This window comes from Emys orbicularis, chromosome 12 (genome assembly GCF_028017835.1).
Source record: "Emys orbicularis isolate rEmyOrb1 chromosome 12, rEmyOrb1.hap1, whole genome shotgun sequence".
NCBI lineage: Eukaryota > Metazoa > Chordata > Testudines > Emydidae > Emys > Emys orbicularis.
Genome location: NC_088694.1, coordinates 1189355 through 1206409, shown reverse-complemented (window position 1 = coordinate 1206409; position 17055 = coordinate 1189355). Strand labels below are relative to the sequence as shown.

General features: G+C 58.0%; 1 protein-coding gene across 1 annotated transcript; it reads right to left on the bottom strand.

Annotated features, from left to right (window-relative positions):
- Positions 1 to 749: 749 nt before the first annotated feature.
- LOC135886012 (carboxypeptidase inhibitor SmCI-like) lies at positions 750 to 17055 on the bottom strand. The gene is made up of 6 exons (XM_065413904.1): positions 16964 to 17055; positions 15884 to 16057; positions 12320 to 12490; positions 4346 to 4420; positions 3118 to 3288; positions 750 to 901 (listed from the first exon to the last, which is right to left on the bottom strand). The coding sequence occupies exons 1-6, from the start codon at positions 17040 to 17042 to the stop codon at positions 780 to 782; spliced, it is 792 nt and encodes a 263-aa protein (XP_065269976.1). The 5' UTR covers positions 17043 to 17055; the 3' UTR covers positions 750 to 779.

Genomic DNA, 17055 nt, shown 5'->3' with positions numbered 1-17055 from the left:
GAGTGCGTGGGGCAGAGCCTTCCGCCTCGTGTTCTTAAGTTCTACAGCCAACAGTTCCTTTTCTGTGCCCCTCTCGGCTCCCTCACCGCACCCCACTCCCAGGGGGTGTCCTTGGTCAGCGGGGACCCCGGGTTCAGAGGCGCAGCTGGGTGAGTTCCCCTCCCACCCGGGGAAGAAGGCACCTGGCTTGCTCTGCCGTCGGAGCACTTGCTCGGGCTGCCCGCCCCGCCAGCCACGGTCCCTCTCTTCTGGCTGTCGTGCCAGCCGCTCGTTCCACTCCCACCGGCCGCCTGTTGGCTGCTTCTGCAGGCTGACTGTTGGCTGTTCCCGCCAGCTGACTGTCAGTTCTCTGCTGTTGCCACCTCTCTGCTGTGACCTCTGCAGGTCAGTCTCTTAGTGAGTTTCAGCTTTTAGCAGGCTGGGCAGAAACACTGACCCACCACCAGTGAGTTCAGCCTCATTGCTGCCAAATGGCCGGACGTGCCGCCCTCCTCTTCATTGGCCACCCCAGGCACCTGCTTTTTACGCTGGTGCCTGGAGCCGGCCCCGTTTCTGGAGCCCAGGGACTATGTGGCAGCTCACGCTCTAGTGACACTGCCCAGTGCCTGCCACCCCCAGGAGACCCCCTTTCTCCAGGGACATTAGCCTGGGGCACAGGCTCCAGCTGCAGGGGGGTTGTCCCGGGCGGACATGCAGGGACAGGGAGGCCCAATCCAGGAAATCACAGGGAGGCCGGCTGAGCTGAGCTCTTTATTACACAACCCAGGTGCTGGGCGAGATCAGGCCCACGGGCGATTGGGGGTGGGTGTCAGGTGGGGACCGTATTGGAGGATCCTGTCCCATCCCCCCACAGGCCCTGCTGTCACGCTCTCGGCTCTTCCCGGTCTCGCTCTCGTCGGCCCTGTGGAAAAAGGGGCAGTCGGTCAGGCCAGGGGCTGGTTCTGAGGCTGGGGGGCAGGGAGGGAGGTGACAGGAGCAATCCTGGACTGCCTCATGCATGGGGGCTGGGCACAGAGATCCCAGCACGCAGGGGGCCCCCTCGGGGTCAGGTGCAGGCAGAGCGGTTCTGCCTTGCACGGCCTTGAGGGGGGGTCGGGGGCACGGCTGATGCAGCTGCACCCGGCCCCTCCCGGGCAGTCGCCGGCCTTGCAGCAGGGCTCAGTGCACGGGGCTGGGTGACCTCGGGAGTCGCCACTGAACAAACTCCATGGCACAGAGCAGCCCCGGGGAGGAGGCAGGAGACCCAGCCGGCCAGGCCAGCAGCGCCGATATCATCCCAGAGCAGTCCTCTCCCCATCTCCACGCCAGCCTCCCGCAGCCCTTCGCCTCCTCCCCAGAGAGCTGGGAGCTCCGTGGGGGAGAGGGCAATGTGCACTGCCAGCTTCCGCCCAGACTCCAGGCCTGGGGGAAGCCGGGTCACTCGGAGTAGGTCTGTGACTAGAGTGACCTTTTCAAAATGCCAAAACGAGACAGGCAGGAACCCCAGACCTCTGTAGCCATGTCCCCTGCACTGCCTCTTCCCCCGGCCCCGCACTCTGGCCAGGCCAGAAGCCGCAGCCAAGCCATGGGAAGAGCTGCCCAGGGAGCCCGGGCCGCTGTGGGGAGACCCAGACCTTCCACCTGCCCTGGGCGGGGGCCGAGGTGCCTGAGAGCAGCTCCCGCCGCTTTTCCTGCCCCCTGGGGTACAGTGACCAGGGCAGATGGAGGGCCTGGGACTCCCCCCAGCAGCCTTGGCTCCCCTTACCATGGCACTAAGGGATGCAAAGGGAGGGGCCGAGGGGCAGGACAGCCCACAGGAGTGAACATCTCCGTAGTTATCTGTGAATCCTACACAGAGTTCGTGTCTCACATGCTGGGCTGATGGGAGATTCTGTCTGTGCCGCGCCCAGCACTTTGGGGGCCATAACAGTAACAGCGTTTCCAACGTGTGCAGAGTGGCGAGCGGGAGGGCCAAGGGCTCATCACAGCTACGCTCTCAACCCAGCAAAGAGGCACCTCCCTGGGTAGCCGTTTATTCCGTTTAACAACAGGAGAAGGGGAGCAGTTGCTTCAGCAGCTGAACGCCCAACGGCCTCAGGAAGGGGCCGGTCAGTTCCTGTTCCAACGCGAAATGTAGAAACAGGAGAGCAGCTGAGCAATGTGGCAACTACCTGCTCAGGTCAGAGCTTTATACCCCCCCACCCTAACAAAGCCAGGTCGGTGTGACACTGGCAATCCAGAGTCCCCCTGTCTCAGTGGAACAGTGACAGACACACCATGGAATCAGTCTGGCTCACCTGGGCATTAGTATTGTTAAAACAGGGATTGGAATGATAGGAATCTGTTTAGTGTTTATTCTTTATTGAATGCTGGTGTGTTGCTGCCTGCATTCATCTCACTTACAGCGTCTCTATCCCATAGTTTAAGGTAATATGTGAGCGGTTGTATGGTGAGTCTCTGTGAGTGTGTAACTCGCCAGAGGGGAGAGACGAATTAGTGTGAATGGCTGATTTCCTGCAGAAGGTGTTATATCCTGCCCAACGGGAAAGGGACATTGACGCCAGACGGACTAGTGTGGGACATTAAAGAGGACAAAAGATGTTTGTTGTTTTTCCCTCCCCACCCCCACCCCCCCCCACCCCCCCCGTGAAGATGAGTCGTGCTAGTGGATTCCTCCCATCACTGAGTTTGCAGCTGAGATCACAAGGACGGATGGGGATAAAACCCCGAACAGAAGGAACTGATGCTCACTAGGCTGCTTGGAGTCTGGGGTGGGCAGGTTTCTAGGCATAAGCAAGAGATCCACAGCTGCTCAGCTGGGGTTAGTCCTGAAGGGCATATAGCGCTTGCTCATGATAGAGGCTTCTATTTCCTTGTGAAAGTTGAGATAGTAACTCATTTGTGCTTCTATGTTTACTTGCTTTAACCTTGTAAATAACTCTCTGGTTTCTTTTTCCTAGTTAATAAATCTTTAGATGGTTTGGCTAGAAGCCTTGTCTGTGGTGTGAGATCTGAGGTGCGATTGACCTAGGTAAGTGACTGGCCCTTTGGGGCTGGGAGTAAGTTAATTCTCAGGCTGTCCCAGCTTGCTGGGCTGCCCAGCCCAGGAGAGCGGGTTCAGGCGTTCGGTCCCCTTACCGCCTTTCCTGCAGGCCTGTTGGCACTCCAGGAGAGTTCTAAAGTTGTTCCCGTTGCCCCGGCAGCCGCCGTAGATGAAGCTTTCACACGTCCTGGAGGCCGGGTTGTAGAAGAAGCGTGGGATCTGTCCCTTGCAAGGGCCCGTCTCAGGCGGGAGTCGGCAAATGTCACCTGGAGAGAGGATATGGGCAGAGATCAGCAAGGGAGCTCAGGCTAGTGAACCCAGACTGGAGGGGAAGTGAGGATGCATGGAGTGAAAATTACAGACGCAGGCATTATTATACTGACACATGAAGAAAAGGGAGTTACCTTATAAGTGGCGAACCAGTGTTGACAGGGCCAATTCAATCAGGGTGAATGTGGTCCACTCCCAATAATTGATGAGCTGTGGATTGCACCCTCAGCAAGTTTGCAGATGACACTAAGCTGGGAGGAGTGGTCGATATGCTGGAGGGTAGGGATAGGATACAGAGGGACCTAGACAAATTAGAGGATTGGGGCAAAGGAAATCTGATGAGGTTCAACAAGGACAAGTGCAGAGTCCTGCACTTAGGACGGAAGAATCCCATGCACTGCTACAGACTAGGGACCGAATGGCTAGGCAGCAGTTCTGCAGAAAAGGACCTAGGGGTTACAGTGGACGAGAAGCTGGATATGAGTCAGCAGTGTGCCCTTGATGCAAAGAAGGCTAACGGCATTTTGGGCTGTATAAGTAGGAGCATTGCCAGCAGATCGAGGGATGTGATCATTCCCCTCTATTCGGCATTGGTGAGGCCTCATCTGGAGTACTGTGTCCAGTTTTGGGCCCCACACTACAAGAAGGATGTGGAAAAATTGGAAAGAGTCCAGCAGAGGGCAACAAAAATGATTAGAGGGCTGGGGCACATGATTTACAAGGAGAAGCTGAGGGAACTGGGATTGCAGAAGAGAAGAGTGAGGGGGGATTTGATAGCTGCTTTCAACTACCTGAAAGAGGGTTCCAAAGAGGATGGATCTAGACTGTTCTCAGTGGTACCCGATGACAGAACAAGGAGTAATGGTCTCAAGTTGCAGTGGGGGAGGTCTAGGTTGGATATTAGGAAACACTATTTCACTAGGAGGGTGGTGAAGCACTGGAATGCGTTACCTAGGGAAGGAGAGGTTTTTAAGGCCCGGCTTGACAAAGCCCTGGCTGGGATGATTTAGTTGGGGATTGATCCTGCTTTGAGCAGGGGGTTGGACTAGATACCTCCTGAGGTCCCTTCCAACCCCGATATTCTATGATTCTGTGCAGGGCCGTCTCCAGCTTCTTTGCCGCCCCAAGCTGCAAAGAAAAAAAAAAAAGATAAAGCCGCGATCGGCAGCACTTCGGCGGCAGCTCTATCGCACCGCTTCGTTCTTCGGCGGCAATTCGGCAGCGGGTCCTTCGCTCCGAGAGAGATTGAGGGACCCGCCGCCGAATTGCTGCCAAAGACCCGGACGTGCCGCCCCTCTCCATTCACCGCCCCAAGCACCTGCTTCCTGCGCTGGTGCCTGGGGTCTGCCCAGGTGCTGGAGGCTCCTTGGCTATTTCCCTTGGCTGGGGAGTCCGTGCTTACTCCCATCTGGCTGCCCTGCCTGGCCAGCTGGTGATCCTGCCTCTTTGCCAGTCAGACCCAAACTGGGCCAGGCTCTCTCCTGCTCTCCCGTCCCCAGGCCTGGCCTTCACTGCGCGTATAATGGGGCTGGGCTAGCTGGGCCAAAGGCTCTCCTTAACCCCTGCTGTGCTGGCTGACAGCTTCTCTGCTTCATCACACTGGGTCAGACCAATAGTCCATCTCGCTCAGGATCCGATCTTCTGACAGTGGCCAATGCCAGATGTTTCAGCGGGTCTGAGCAGAACAGGGAATCGTCAAGAGATCCATCCCCTGTCGTCTAGTCCCAGCTTCTACCAGTCAGATGTTTAGGGACACCCGGAGCATGGGGTAGCATCCCTGACTGGCTAATAGCCATTGATGGACCTATCTTCCAGGAACTTATCTCATTCTTTTTTGAACCCCGTTATATTTTGGCCTCCACAACATCCTCCGGCAACAAGTTCCACAGGTTGACTGTGCGTTGTGTGAAGAAACACTTCCTTATGTTTGTTTTAAACCTGCTGCCTGTTCATTTCATTGGCTGGCCTCTGGCTCTTGCGTCATGTTAAGGGCTAAATAACACTTCCTTGTTCACTTTCTTAGGGCCCACAAAGGGAGCGCAGAGGGTGGAAGAGCCCATCCCCTCATTATTTTTTGCAGTAAGAACACAACTTCACATTTGGTGAACTTTAGAAATCTGGAATGGTTTGCTGGCTCTAGCAAATAATTATTTCAATTAGGTCTAATATCCACCACACCAATTTTGGGTCATTATTTTCCGTTTCCACATCTTCTGTTTTTACCAATTGTGATTTCAACACAGTCCTTGAAGCACATCAGTAGGGCCTTTTATCTAGATCGGGGCGGGGGGGGGGGCAACCTGAGCCTGAGGAGGAGCCAGAATTTTCCAATGTACATTGCCAAAGAGCTACAGTAATAGATCAGCAGCCCCCAGCACCTCCTGCTCGGCGGGAGCCCCGCCAATCAGCACCTCCCGCCTGCCACAATCAGCTGTTTCACATGCGCAGGAGGCTGTGTGGGGGAGCGGGAGGAGCGAGGGCATGGCAGGCTCGGGGGAAGGGGCAGGGGCCTTGGGGAAAGGGGTGGAGTGGGGGCAGGGCCTGGGGCAGAGCCAGGGGTTGAGCAGTGAACCCCACCCCCCACCCCCCGGCACATTGGAAAGTTGGCGCCTGTAGCTCCAGCCCCAGAGTCGGTGCCTAGACAAGGAGCCGCATATTAACCTCTGAAGTGCCGCATGCGGCTACGGAGCCCCAGGTTGGCCACCCCTGATCTAGTTGAGGGGTAGGCAACCTATGGCACGTGTGCCAAAGGCGGCACGCGAGCTGATTTTCAATGACACTCACACTGCCCAGGTCCAAGCCACCGGTCCGGGGGGCTCTGCATTTTAATTGAATTTTAAATGAAGCTTCTTAAACATTTTTAAAATGTTATTTACTTTACATACAACAATAGTTTAGTTATATATTATAGACATAGAAAGAGACCTTCCAAAAACATTAAAATGTATCACTGGCACGAGAAACTTTAAATCAGAGTGAATAAATGAAGACTCGGCACACACCACTTCTGAAAGGTTGCCGACCCCTGATCTAGTTAATTCAGTTGGTTTCCTTTTCATACCTTCCCCATCAGCATTTGTTGCTCTGCGGTATTCTGACATCTTAGGAACTTTCACGGCCCTTTATCCCTCGTGCTCACAACTAGAGCAAATCTGTCGGCCCAATTATCACAACAGTGGCATGATCCCAGCACTGTCCCGTAGAGATGAGCAGCCCAGCCCAGCCCAGGCACAGGGGAGGGGGGCCGCTGGATTTCCTGCTGCCACCTGACACTCCTGGGGAGCCTTTGCGTTGGTCTTGCTGCCCTGACAGCTGCCATAATCGATGTTTTGACACCTCCTGGAGGCCGGGTTGCAGAGCTGGCTGTAGTAAGTGAAGGCCCTGATAAAGGCCCAGTATGAGGCCTGAGGCCTGAACTAAAGTAATGGTCAAGACTTTGCTAACATAAAGCAAAGTTAAGCTGTGAGCCAGAGGCAGGCCCTGCTCACAGAAGCTGGCAAGGAAAGGGCTGATGCTGCAAAAAGAGACATACCTAAAAGGTACTGGACACCAGATATCAGAACATTCGCATACTTGTACATTCCACACTCAAGGAACAAGCCGACCCATCCCAATGACAGGGGCAAAAGGGTAAACTGATGGATAGAGTTGTTTTGTTCGAACCAACATGTACAAGGTGAGAGGCGGCACCTTACTACGTAGAGGGGTTGTACCTTGCTGCGTAGAGGGGTTGCACCTCAATACGTCAGGAGTGATGTGTAACTTGTTTGTACCTGTGTATAAGAATGTATCCCTGGGGTGGTGTCTTTGTCCAACCGAGGAGGCAGTGGAAAGTCCCGCCACTGACTGAGCTGGGTCCATTGCCAAGAGGCACTTTCTCGTAGTATGCCCGGTAGACTAAGTAATCTACGGGGAACTGCAACTGTGTCCGAGGTTGCAATAAACCTGGCCGGGTGCCTTCGTACCTTACTAGACTCTGTGGTTATTGGGGGTTCTCGTCGGGTTTGCTGTGTCAGCTATCTGCGCAGAGCTGGGGCAGCACACAGAGGGAACACACACACGCAGCCGAGTGATATCAACATAGGAGAAAGCAGAGCACCACACCGGTAGCATCTGACAACACTGGCGAGAAATGGGTTCGAAAGAGAGCCGAGATCTACCAGGGAGTCTCAGACTACTAAACACAGAGGGGGTCTCTGGTCCCCAGGAGGGGAGGGGGATCTTTCTGGAGAGCACATTTCTGGGGCTAGACAGCCATGGCCACAGTCAGACAAGCAGTATTTATGGCTGGAGGGACCCGTAGTCAGCGCAGCTCAGCTGGCAACAAACATGACTAGTGCCAGTCTGCCCCCACCAGTGTGTGTGCGGGGGCGGGCAGGGGGGGCCTGGCCCCTGCCTCAGGCTGGGCTCCCCTCCTCCCGAGCTCACTCACAGCCCCCAGCAGCCTCCCTGCTCCTGAGGAAACGTCTCCCCCGTTCCTGTGGCCACTGGCACCGTTTGACGCTCCCCGCGGCAGGGGCAGCACGTTCTGCAGGGGGCCGAACTGGGGCTGCCTTTGGACCTGGCGTGGGGGGGGGGGGGTCCCATTCTCCAGGGGCGAGCCGGGGGTGTAATAGGGAAAGACCTGGCAGGATGTGGGGAGGGCTTGGATAGGGGGGAATGGGTGACGGAGAGGGTGGGGGAGGGGAGGGAAGAGCGCTCACACTGACCAATGCATGGCAGGGAGACACCCAAGGGCACATCCCAGAGCCCAGGGCCGCCCAGAGGATTCAGGGGGCCTTCCCGTGAGGAGCTGCTGGGCCCGGCTCCAGAGTCTCTCGCCCCCTGGGCGTGGGGCTGTCCCCGGGGCTCCCCCACTTCGCCCCAGGGAGGCCTCCTTGCTCTGTCCCCGATACACCAGAGACACTCACAGCTCTCACGCATTAGCAACAAGATCCTCGTTTAGCCCCATCACCCACCCCAGGCCCTGCCGCTTGCATCGACCCTTGAGACTGGGCCCCCGTTAGTTTCGAATCAGGCAGCTGAGATCCGTTGCAGGGTTCCCCCTTTATTCCTAACCCATCTTTCTTTGCTCCGTAGCTAACGCCATCTGCAATCTCCCTGCGGAACCCGGACCATGTTTAGCCTACATGCCCAGATACTTCTACAACTCGGCCACCAAGAGGTGTGAGGAGTTCATTTACGGCGGCTGCCAGGGCAATGCGAACAGGTTTCCCAATATGGACGAATGTCTCAAGACCTGTGGCAGCTCAGGTAAGACAGCAAGAGAAACTCAGCTAGTTGGGTCATGAGCTGGTCAAAGGGATGTGAATGCAAAGCAGCTGGGGCCACAGAGACGGATCTCCCCTCTAATGACTGACTGGCTGCATCACAGCAGTGCCTAGGGGATCCAGCAGAGCCAGGACCCCATCATGCCGGGCGCTGCACAGACGCAGTGAGAGGCAGCCCTGGCCCGAGGAGCTCACACTCTGGCTAGGCAAAGGGAGGAGGGCTGAGGACGAGCGTGTGAGGAGTCCATGGTACAGCTCATGCTGGGAGCTGAAACGAAATTGAAGGTCCCTGAGTCCCGGTAGCTGCATCCCAGCCTGCTCTGGAGGCCTCTGGCTAGGGCGTTAATGACAATAACAATCCTGCTCAACACGTCTGTAGCCTGGCACCCAGAACCGCAGACCTGCTGGCCTGGCTCAGAGGAGTCATGCTCGTCTCTGGCAGAGCTGGGGCGGGGGCTGAAGGAGCAGGAGTGAGTCCCAGTCTCAGACACTTCTGTGCTGGAGAAATGGCTCACACAGCTGCCATGGGTGCCGGGCATTTCCTCTCTAATCCCGGGCGAGCGCCCACGAGCCCAGGTTGCCTTTGGCTCAGGATCCTGGTGTCCAGAAAGCCGAAGCAGCAGCCACCTTCCGGCGTTATTTATTACAAGCCGGGTGTGCGACGCTCTTTAGCATGATGCAGCCGGGGGTGCGTGATGATGTCACTAAGATACATTCAGGGTTCCCCAGTCGCCCAGCAGCTACCCCAGCCGGGGACTCTCCCGAGAGTTACTGGGCTGGTGTCACTCCGTGTCCATCTGATCAGCAGGGAAAGGCGATGGGATTGTCAATAATCCTGCAGTGCGTCCCCAGGCAAACTCCCGCTCCAGCCTCCAGGCCGTTCCCTGGCTCCGGACTGAGGATTTCAGACCCTTGAATCCAGGCATGGCCCCTTGTATTGCAGCAGCGGGGCTCCTGCCCACGGGGGCAATGTGCCTGGGTGTCCCTGATGCAGCCTGTTATTACATTTCCACCTTCCTCACAGGGACGTTTGCCAACTCTCGCAGGGCCCTGCTGCTTCCCTGTTCCCTTTGGGAGGGGCAGACACCAGGGGCAGCTTGCTTGTGCAATGGCCCCTCCTGGGACGGCAGTGCCGGGCTGGCATGATGCTATATAAGCTGGGGCAGCTCGGCGCTGGGCATCCTGACCCCGCAGCACCATGAAATCAGGCCACCTCCTCCTGGGGCTCCTCGCCCTCTGGGCTGACCTGACACCTGCCTCTGGGCAGCTCCGTCAAGGTGAGGGCCCCCTGCCCTGGCTCCCCACCCAGCCCGCAGCCAGCGCTTCCCTCCTGCCTGCCCCCAGCCCTGAACCTGCCCCCAGCCCCGTTCGCTCTCAGCGGCTTCTGCCCCGTATCCCCCACGCGACACAGCCCCTCGCAGCATCCCTGGCCCTGCCGCCGGCCCCAGAGTCTCTCGCCCCCGGGCGTGGGGCTGTCCCCGGGCCTCCCCCATTTCGTCCCAGGGAGGCCTCCTTGCTCTGTCCCCGGCCTTTCGCTCTTCGCCTCCCGCTCCGGGACACGGAGCCCCCCTGGCTCTCCCCAGCCCTCCGGCTGCTCCTGGATCCTTTCTACCCTCTAGGCTCTCCCTGGTGAGCCGCCCATGCCCATGGCTGCGACACTCCCTCGGACCCGTCTCCCTCCGGGCCGGGTCGCAGCCTGGCTCTGGCAGGGCCACCCAGGGGGGGGGCAAGTGGGGCAATTTGCCCCAGGCCCTGCAGGGGCCCCACGAGAGTTTTCCGGGGCCCCTGGAGCGGGGTCCTTCACTCGCTCCAGGGGCCCCGGAAACTCTCGCGGGGCCTGCGCCCCCAGAGCTTCTTCCGCTCCGGGTCTTCGGTGGCAGTTCCCAGCCGGCCAGGCCAGCAGCGCCGATATCATCCCAGAGCAGTCCTCTCCCCATCTCCACGCCAGCCTCCCGCAGCCCTTCGCCTCCTCCCCAGAGAGCTGGGAGCTCCGTGGGGGAGAGGGCAATGTGCACTGCCAGCTTCCGCCCAGACTCCAGGCCTGGGGGGAGCTGGGTCACTCGGAGTAGGTCTGTGACTAGAGAGTGACCTTTTCAAAATGCCAAAACGAGACAGGCAGGAACCCCAGACCTCTGTAGCCATGTCCCCTGCACTGCCTCTTCCCCCGGCCCCGCACTCTGGCCAGGCCAGAAGCCGGAGCCAAGCCATGGGAAGAGCTGCCCAGGGAGCCCGGGCCGCTGTGGGAGACCCAGACCCTCCACCTGCCCTGGGCGGGGACCGAGGTGCCTGAGAGCAGCTCCCGCCGCTTTTCCTGCCCCCTGGGGTACAGTGACCAGGGCAGATGGAGGGCCCGGGACTCCCCCCAGCAGCCTTGGCTCCCCTTACCATGGCACTAAGGGATGCAAAGGGAGGGGCCGAGGGGCAGGACAGCCCACAGGAGCGAACATCTCTGTAGTTATCTGTGAATCCTACACAGAGTTTGTGTCTCACATGCTGGGCTGATGGGAGATTCTGTCTGTGCCGCGCCCAGCACCTTTGGGGGCCATAACAGTAACAGCGTTTCCAACGTGTGCAGAGTGGCGAGCGGGAGGGTCAAGGGCTCGTCACAGCTACGCTCTCAACCCAGCAAAGAGGCACCTCCCTGGGTAGCCGTTTATTCCGTTTAACAACAGGAGAAGGGGAGCAGTTGCTTCAGCAGCTGAACGCCCAACGGCCTCAGGAAGGGGCCGGTCAGTTCCTGTTCCAACGCGAAATGTAGAAACAGGAGAGCAGGTGAGTAATGTGGCAACTACCTGCTCAGGTCAGAGCTTTATACCCCCCCACTCTAACAAAGCCAGGTCGGTGTGACACTGGCAATCCAGAGTCCCCCTGTCTCAGTGGAGCAGTGACAGACACATCATGGAATCAGTCTGGCTCACCTGGGCGTTAGTATTGTTAAAACAGGGATTGGAATGATAGGAATCTGTTAGTGTTTATTCTTTATTGAATGCTGGTGTGTTGCTGCCTGCATTCATCTCACTTACAGCGTCTCTATCCCATAGTGTAAGGTAATATGTGAGCCTTACACTATGTACGGTTGTATGGTGAGTCTCTGTGACTGCGTAACTCGCCAGAGGGGAGAAAGAGACGAATTAGTGTGAATGGCTGATCTCCTGCAGAAGGTGTTATGTCCTGCCCAACGGGAAAGGGCCATTGACGCCAGACGGACTAGTGTGGGACATTAAAGAGGACAAAAGATGTTTGTTGTTTTGCCCTCCCCACCCCCGTGAAGATGAGTCGTGCTAGTGGATTCCTCCCATCACTGAGTTTGCAGCTGAGATCACAAGGACGGATGGGGATAAAACCCCGAACAGAAGGAACTGATGCTCACTAGGCTGCTTGGAGTCTGGGGTGGGCAGGTTTCTAGGCATAAGCAAGAGCTCCACAGCTGCTCAGCCGGGATTAGTCCTGAAGGGCATATAGCGCTTGCTCATGACAGAGGCTTCTATTTCCTTGTGAAAGTTGAGATAGGAACTCATTTGTGCTTCTATGTTTACTTGCTTTAACCTTGTAAATAACTCTCTGGTTTCTTTTTCCTAGTTAATAAATCTTTAGATGGTTTGGCTAGAAGCCTTGTCTGTGGTGTGAGATCTGAGGTGCGATTGACCTAGGTAAGTGACTGGCCCTTTGGGGCTGGGAGTAAGTTAATTCTCAGGCTGTCCCAGCTTGCTGGGCTGCCCAGCCCAGGAGAGCGGGTTCACGCGCTCGGTCCCCTTACCGCGTTTCCTGCAGGCCTGCTGGCACTCCAGGAGAGTTCTAAAGTTGTTCCCGTTGCCCCGGCAGCCGCCGTAGATGAAGCTTTTGCACGTCCTGGAGGCCGGGTTGTAGAAGAAGCGCGGGATATATCGCTTGCAAGGGCCCGTCTCAGGCGGGAGTCGGCAAATGTCACCTGGAGAGAGGAGATGGGTTATAAGGAGGGCAGAGATCAGCAAGGGAGCTCAGGCTAGTGAACCCAGACTGGAGGGGAAGTGAGGATGCATGGAGTGAAAATTACAGACGCAGGCATTATTATACTGACACATGAAGAAAAGGGAGTTACCTTATAAGTGGCAAACCAGTGTTGACAGGGCCAATTCAATCAGGGTGAATGTGGTCCACTCCCAATAATTGATGAGCTGTGGATTGCACCCTCAGCAAGTTTGCAGATGACACTAAACTGGGAGGAGTGGTAGATACACTAGAGGGTAGGTATCGGATACAGAGGGACCTAGACAAATTAGAGGATTGGGCCAAAAGAAACCTGATGAGGTTCAACAAGGACAAGTGCAGAGTCCTGCACTTAGGATGGAAGAATCCCATGCACTGCTACAGACTAGGGACCGAATGGCTAGGCAGCAGTTCTGCAGAAAAGGACCTAGGGGTTACAGTGGACGAGAAGCTGGATATGAGTCAGCAGTGTGCCCTTGTTGCCAAGAAGGCTAACGGCATTTTGGGCTGTATAAGTAGGGGCATTGCCAGCAGATCGAGGGACGTGATCATTCCCCTCTATTCGGCATTGGTGAGGCCTCATCTGGAGTACTGTGTCCAGTTTTGGGCCCCACACTACAAGAAGGATGTGGAAAAATTGGAAAGAGTCCAGCGGAGGGCAACAAAAATGATTAGGGGTCTGGAGCGCATGACTTATGAGGAGAGGCTGAGGGAACTGGGATTGTTTAGTCTCCAGAAGAGAAGAATGAGGGGGGATTTGATAGCAGCCTTCAACTACCTGAAGGGGGGTTCCAAAGAGGATGGAACTCGGCTGTTCTCAATGGTGGCAGATGACAGAACAAGGAGCAATGGTCTCAAGTTGCAGTGGGGGAGGTCTAGGTTGGATATTAGGAAACACTATTTCACTAGGAGGGTGGTGAAGCACTGGAATGCGTTACCTAGGGAGGTGGTGGAATCTCCTTCCTTGGAGGTTTTTAAGGCCCAGCTTGACAAAGCCCTGGCTGGGATGATTTAGTTGGGGATTGGCCCTGCTTTGAGCAGGGGGTTGGACTAGATACCTCCTGAGGTCCCTTCCAACCCCGATATTCTATGATTCTGTGCAGGGCCGTCTCCAGCTTCTTTGCCGCCCCAAGCGGCAAAGAAAAAAAAAAAAGATATAGCCGCGATCGGCAGCACTTCGGCGGCAGCTCTATCGCGCCACTTCGTTCTTCGGCGGCAATTCGGCAGCGGGTCCTTCGCTCCGAGAGAGATTGAGGGACGTGCCGCCGAATTGCTGCCGAAGACCCGGACGTGCCGCCCCTCTCCATTCACCGCCCCAAGCACCTGCTTCCTGCGCTGGTGCCTGGGGTCTGGGTGACGGAGAGCGTGGGGGAGGGGAGGGAAGAGAGCTCACACTGACCAGTGCATGGCAGGGAGACACCCAAGGGCACATCCCAGAGCCCAGGGCCACCCAGAGGATTCAGGGGGTCTGGGGTCTTCGGCGGCAGGGGGCCCCCGCCGCCGAACTGCCACCGAAGACCCGGAGCGAGTGAAGGACCCCACTCCAGGGGCCCCGGAAAACTCTCGTGGGGGCCCCTGCAGGGCCCGGGGCCTGGGGCAAATTGCCCCACTTGCCCCTCCCATCTGGGTGGCCCTGCCAGAGCCAGCCTGCGACCCGGCCCGGAGGGAGATGGGTCCGAGGGAGTGTCGGAGCCATGGGCATGAGGGGCTCACCAGGGAGAGCCTAGAGGGTAGAAAGGCTCCAGGAGTAGCCGGAGGCCTGGGGCGCGCCAGGGGGGCTCCGTGTCCCAGAGCGGGAGGCGAAGAGCAAAAGGCCGGGGACAGAGCAAGGAGGCCTCCCTGGGACGAAATGGGGGAGGCCCGGGGACAGCCCTACACCCGGGGGCGAGAGACACTGGGGCCGGCGGCAGGGCCAGGGACGCTGCGAGGGGCTGTGTCGCGTGGGGGATACGGGGCAGGAGCCGCTGAGAGCGAACGGGGCTGGGGGCAGGCTCGGGGCTGGGGGCAGGCAGTAGGGAAGCGCTGGCTGCCGGGCTGGGTGGGGAGCCAGGGCAGGGAGCCCTCACCTTGACGGAGCTGCCCAGAGGCAGGTGTCAGGTCAGCCCAGAGGGCGAGGAGCCCCAGGAGGAGGAGGCCTGATTTCATGGTGCTGCTGGGCCAGGATGCCCAGCGCCGAGCTGCCCCAGCTTATATAGCATCATGCCAGCCCGGCACTGCCGTCCCGGGAGGGGCCATTACACAAGAGAGCCGCCCCCGGTGTCTGCCCCTCCCAAAGGGAACAGGGAAGCAGCAGGGCCCTGCGAGAGTTGGGAAATGTCCCTGGTGAGAGAGGTGGAAATGTAATAACAGGCTGCATCAGGGACACCCAGGCACATTGCCCCCGTGGGCAGGAGCCCTGCTGCTGCAATACAAGGGGCCATGCCTGGATTCAAGGGTCTGAAATCCTCAGTCCGGAGCCAGGGAACGGCCTGGAGGCTGGAGCGGGAGTTTGCCTGGGGACGCACTGCAGGATTATTGACAATCCCATCGCCTTTCCCTGCTGATCAGATGGACACGGAGTGACACCAGCCCAGTAACTCTCGGGAGAGTCCCCGGCTGGGGTAGCTGCTGGGCGACTGGGGAACCCTGAATGTATCGTAGTGACATCATCACGCACCCCCTGCTGCATCATGCTAAAGAGCGTCGCACACCCGGCTTGTAATAAATAACGCCGGAAGGTGGCTGCTGCTTCGGCTTTCTGGACACCAGGATCCTGAGCCAAAGGCAACCTGGGCTCATGGGCGCTCGCCCGGGGTTAGAGAGGAAATGCCCAGCACCCATGGCAGCTGTGTGAGCCATTTCTCCAGTGTCTGAGACTGGGACTCACTCCTGCTCGTTCAGCCCCCGCCCCAGCTCTGCCAGAGACGAGCATGACTCCTCTGAGCCAGGCCAGCAGGTCTGCGGTTCTGGGTGCCAGGCTACAGACGTGTTCAGCAGGATTGTTATTGCCATTAACGCCCTAGCCAGGGGCCTCCAGAGCAGGCTGGGATGCAGCTACCGGGACTCAGGGACCTTCAATTTCGTTTCAGCTCCCAGCATGAGCTGTACCATGGACTCCTCTCACACGCTCGTCCTCAGCCCTCCTCCCTTTGCCTAGTCAGACTGTGAGCATCTCGGGCCAGGGCTGCCTCTCACTGCGTCTCTGCAGTGCCCGGCATGATGGGGTCCTGGCTCTGCTGGATCCCCTAGGCACTGCTGTGATGCAGCCAGTCAGTCATTAGAGGGGAGATCCGTCTCTGTGGCCCCAGCTGCTTTGCATTCACACCCCTTTGACCAGCTCATGACCCAACTAGCTGAGTTTCTCTTGCTGTCTTACCTGAGCTGCCACAGGTCTTGAGACATTCGTCCATATTGGGAAACCTGTTCGCATTGCCCTGGCAGCCGCCGTAAATGAACTTCTCGCACCTCTTGGTGGCCGAGTTGTAGAAGTATCTGGGCATGTAGGCTAAACATGGTCCGGGTTCCGCAGGGAGATTGCAGATGGCGTTAGCTACGGAGCAAAGAAAGATGGGTTAGGAAGAAAGGGGGAACCCTGCAACGGATCTCAGCTGCCTGATTCGAAACTAACGGGGGCCCAGTCTCAAGGGTCGATGCAAGCGGCAGGGCCTGGGGTGGGTGATGGGGCTAAACGAGGATCTTGTTGCTAATGCGTGAGAGCTGTGAGTGTCTCTGGTGTATCGGGGACAGAGCAAGGAGGCCTCCCTGGGGCGAAATGGGGGAGCCCCGGGGACAGCTCCACGCCCAGGGGGCGAGAAACTCTGGAGCCGGCGGCAGGGCTAGGGACGCTGCGAGGGGCTGTGTCGCGTGGGGGAATACGGGGCAGGAGCCGCTGAGAGCGAACGGGTCTGGGGGCAGGCTCAGGGCTGGGGGCAGGCAGGAGGGAAGCGCTGGCTGCTGGGCTGGGTGGGTGTCACGGAGTGTGGGGGGACACAAGGCCTTGGACCCCCGGCTTCCTGCGATTCACCATGAGTCTCAGCCAGCCAGTAAAGCAGAAGGTTTATTTAGACGACAGGAACACAGTCCAAGACAGGTCTTGCAGGCACAGACAACAGGATCCCCCCCAGTTAGGTCTATCTTGGGGTCCCAGGGCGCCCCAGCCCCCTTGGGAGGTCAGAGCCCCGTCTGCCTCCAAGCCATATCACCAGCCAGCTCCTGAAAACTCTCCCCTCAGCGACCCCTCCCACAGCCTTTGTTCAGTTTCCCCGGGCAAAGGTGTCACCTGGCCTCTAACCCCTTCCTGGGTTCTCATGTTACATGCTCAGGTATTTTCCCTCGGTCAGTCTCCCATCCCCCAATGCAGACGATCCTAGCCACACTCCCCTGTCAGCATTCAAAGACCACAGTAAGAACAGTCCCAGTTCGTCACAGTGGGGAGCCAGGGGCAGGGAGCCCTCACCTTGACGGAGCTGCCCAGAGGCAGGTGTCAGGTCAGCCCAGAGGGCGAGGAGCCCCAGGAGGAGGAGGCCTGATTTCATGGTGCTGCGGGGC